The sequence below is a fragment of the Fistularia commersonii genome, chromosome 28 (assembly GCF_037954325.1).
Source record: "Fistularia commersonii isolate RoL2024-O1a breed Wild chromosome 28, RoL_Fcom_v1.0, whole genome shotgun sequence".
Taxonomy (NCBI): Eukaryota; Metazoa; Chordata; class Actinopteri; order Syngnathiformes; family Fistulariidae; genus Fistularia; species Fistularia commersonii.
Genome location: NC_141311.1, coordinates 12,681,753 through 12,685,795, shown reverse-complemented (window position 1 = coordinate 12,685,795; position 4,043 = coordinate 12,681,753). Strand labels below are relative to the sequence as shown.

The 4,043-nt window shown below is 46.5% G+C and overlaps 1 protein-coding gene across 1 annotated transcript; it reads left to right on the top strand.

Moving 5' to 3' along the window:
- Positions 1 to 779: 779 nt before the first annotated feature.
- On the top strand, positions 780 to 3,223 carry klf2b (Kruppel like factor 2b). Its single transcript, XM_086176255.1, has 3 exons — positions 780 to 1,139; positions 1,349 to 2,237; positions 2,384 to 3,223. The coding sequence occupies exons 1-3, from the start codon at positions 1,068 to 1,070 to the stop codon at positions 2,557 to 2,559; spliced, it is 1,137 nt and encodes a 378-aa protein (XP_086032381.1). The 5' UTR covers positions 780 to 1,067; the 3' UTR covers positions 2,560 to 3,223.
- Positions 3,224 to 4,043: the final 820 nt, after the last annotated feature.

The window sequence follows — 4,043 nt, the reverse complement described above, 5'->3', positions numbered from 1 at the left end:
TTGAGTTGAGAATAACGTGATCAGGACACTCGGGAGACATTATGACATTTAAAACCTCTTAACAGACAAGCTGACATGTGGCTTCATTACTTCGGATCCCAGATCTCAGGACAGTTGCGACTCCGTCGCCTCTGCGTCCGTCATTTACACCTGAATGGGGTGTAGCCTTTTCAATCGTGTTTACATCACGAGTGGTTAGTGTTTAAAAAAAGGCTGCGGAGGCCGTTTCAGACGACCCTGGCGCCTGTTTGGACAAGCCTGCAGCGCAGGGACAAAACCGATGTCCATTGATGATAATAAGTCGATACCGTGGGGGGGTTTGGGGGGGGGGGGTACATACACACACACACACACACACGCACGCACACACACACACAAACACAAACATATAAGTTGTTTCAACATCTTTGTAACCATTTGTATTGCACGATTATTCATATTCATGTCTACCGTCCTTGCGGTCTTTACTACACAACTACATGCATATGTGCTCATGTATTTTTCTTTTATGTACTTCATCATCTTTTTTTTTCTTGTGATTATTAACCATCAGCCTTAATTCTAGGCTGGCGGGGGGCAAGCAGTGTTCTGTGATCATAATCCTTTTTTTTTCTCAACATTACGTAAGTATCTACGGTTATTACATATTGCCCGCGTGTTTCTAATTTGCCTGCATTTTTTTTCCAGCTCTAATTTAGGTGGGGCGGTCTGCCGATTGTTTACGTCATTGTGAGGGAGGTCCTGCTCTTTATAGGCCCCTCTGCCCTGGACGGGTTATCAGAACACGCACTGAATGTTGTAGCCTGCGGGAGCGCTTTATAAAGAGCTAAATTTACCAAACTTTACGTTGTTTCCTGAGTCCTCACAATTGGCCAGTCGAGCTCGGGACGGAGAGTTATAAGGTTGGGAGGACCTCCTACCATCTAAAACTTGTTCATGTCTGGAAAGCGCAGCACTGGAGGAGCGACAGTGAAACAGGCGCACAGACTGTAGTGCGGCAGCCGCTCAACGCGACGCGACTTTGTCAAGACATTGTTATTATATTGTTATTATCAATTCACCAAACGATGGCCTTATCCGGAGTGATGCTACCGTCATTTTCTACATTCACGAACCAAAGAGAGAAAACCTGGGAAAACGTAAGTTTCGACCACCTCCATTTTTTTCGGAATCTGCGAATATTTGTGAATGACAGTCTCTGATTTTGACTTTATTATACGTAAAAGGGAGATCCGGTAGCCATCAGTCAGAATGAGACTGACTCCCCGGTCCGGTTGTTAAAATCTGCAGTGTCGCTCAACTTTGTTTTGCCCAGAAACTCACCTGATAATATGTCTGGTTATTTCAGAGGTGGAGGGGGGACGCGGAAAAGTTTGTCTCCAGCAGTTGTTCCGTGGCCGAAATCGCACACAGCCTGGACAGCAACAGCAAAAAGGACGACGAGGATCTGAGTAACTATTTAGATCTGGATTTTATTCTCGCCAACACAACGGGCTCAGACTGCGCCGCGGTCTACGTGGGTCCCGCCGACACCAGTATGTACACGACGGACAACTCGGTGCCAGCGTTCCCGGCGGAAGAGCACCGCTCTCCGCCTCCCCCGTACGGCGCCAACCTCCTGACGGAGCTGCTGCGCTCAGAGGGAGCCAACAACTACGGCGTCCAGGGGAGATTTTACGTCAACGCGGCTCACTTTCCTCGCCAGGACAGCATCAAAGTGGAGCCCCCGATGGACAGTTACGGCCCCGTCTTGGGAATGGTGCCCCAGAGCTGCAGCAAAATCAAACAAGAAGGGAACGTTTCGTGCATGATGTCGTTCGATCAGCCGCGAGTTGCCATCTCCCCGCGGGCGGCCAGTAGCCTGACCCCACCTCTGAGCCCGGATGATCGCGGGGCGTCGGAGTGCCAGGCACAGATGTGCCACCCCATGAACTTCCCGCAAAAGTATCATACCGCGGCGGCTTTCCCGCATCAGGCTCCCCAGATGTCGATGCCTTATCACGCTCCGCACGGTGCGTTTGCCATGTACGACGAAGGTCTCGGCTTGCAGCCTGGCGCGCAGCGAGTGATGCTCACACCGCCCTCATCCCCACTGGAGCTGCTGGAGTCAAAACCCAAGAGAGGGCGACGCACCTGGCCACGAAAGCGCACGGCGACACATACCTGCAACTTCGCCGGCTGTGGGAAAACCTACACCAAGAGTTCACACCTGAAGGCACACCTTCGAACTCACACCGGTAGGTGTCTTTTTTTCATCTCGATCGACTTAACGCCCGCGCTGGCCGTGAGAGCCGTGCGTATTTACGCACTTGGGCGCAGAACTCTGAGCCAAGTTTCCACTTTCTGCGCAAGCTAATATTTTTTCATTCCCTTTCCCCGGCAGGTGAGAAGCCATACCACTGCAGCTGGGAAGGTTGTGGATGGAAATTTGCTCGCTCCGATGAGCTGACCCGACATTTCCGCAAACACACCGGACACAGGCCGTTCCAGTGCCATCTGTGCGAGCGCGCTTTTTCACGGTCCGACCACCTGGCCCTTCACATGAAGAGACACATGTGAAAATTTGTGTGAAAATACAGAAGAGGGACTATGGGTTTATGGGTGGGTTGTCTCGTTTTTGTTGTAATTCAACTGATGAATTTTTTTTATTTAAATTGTTCTCAACACGATCAAAGCCATTTTATATATTATTGAATTCAAAAGGCTTTTGTGTTATCATTTTCTAATATTGTAGCTGGTACTACTTTGGTTATAGAAAAGCTTTAGAAAAGCTTTGTTTGCTTTACAGCAGGCAGACCAAAAAGGGGCTGGCCCTGTATATACTACTCTTCATTGACAAAACTGGAATTCTGTGTTTGACACAAAAGTGCCTTTCTATGACTCTGCTACTGTAAAACTCTTTGTAACAGAACTTCGTGGCCTCCACATAGTGCATGTTCTTGTTGACAGGAGTGAAATGCACATACATCTGCCTAATATGTGCAAAGACAATGTTTTTTTTCTTTGAACTGCCTCAATGTTTGAACGGCCTGAGCTGTTAACTCCAATGCGGTCTCCTGTTTTCTTGGGTGATTTTGTCTCCTGTTGCGTGAACCTCCTGGATCCAGCCCCACTGTACACTATCAGGGCTTGATGTCCTGTGCATTATTTTCTACTTAAATTTATATATGTACATGGATTTTATACTGTATTGTGTATTTATTGTAAATATTAAAAACTGATATTGAATATTTGGCTTGGGACTTCCTTTGGGAAACCATTCGGCAGTTCAGCTCGTTGACAGGTGCCGTTTATTAACCCACAACCACACTCTCCCCGCAGGTACCTACTAGAAAGCACATGGAATAGGTGCAATAGACCTGCAATCCATCAAGTCGCTCACACTGGATAGGTTGTACATGTTGCCATTTTGTAACCACTTTCACTTTAAAACACAGGCACATGATTTTTTTCTGTGATGCTTTGCAGCTGCAAGACAGGACTGCAACCACTTGTGGGCTCAGCCTATAAATACAAACACTCCATTGCCATAATTACAGGGAGCTGTCTGGACAAGGGGCACAGCAAACCCTCATCAGGGAGCCCTTAGACTCCATTTTTGATGAGTAGAAATTATAGTTGGACATCAAAGACTCCAAATACTACAATTATATAGAGCCAAACTACTCTGCTTTCAAAGTATTGGAGTCCATGCATTTGACATCTGCATGGTTTCTCTGAGCATTCATTTCACCAGCATCAAATCTGTATGGCATATATATAAATAAGACATGTTTTAATGTCTCCCTTAAAATAGGCCATAAGAAACTAATAACATATGACTAATATTTTAGTTAGTGACAATTGAACAGCTTGGCACATGGGTCAGTAAAACCAAACCTGTCATCCATAACGAAGTTCCTGAAATGTGTCTTCATACTGGCCATCAGACGGACCAGCGAAATCGTACTAAAGTTCATGAAGTGCTGAAAGCATCGATCTAAAAGGTATACAAAAATTAGTCTGACTGATAAGTTGTATTAATTCCACATTAAAATCATTGA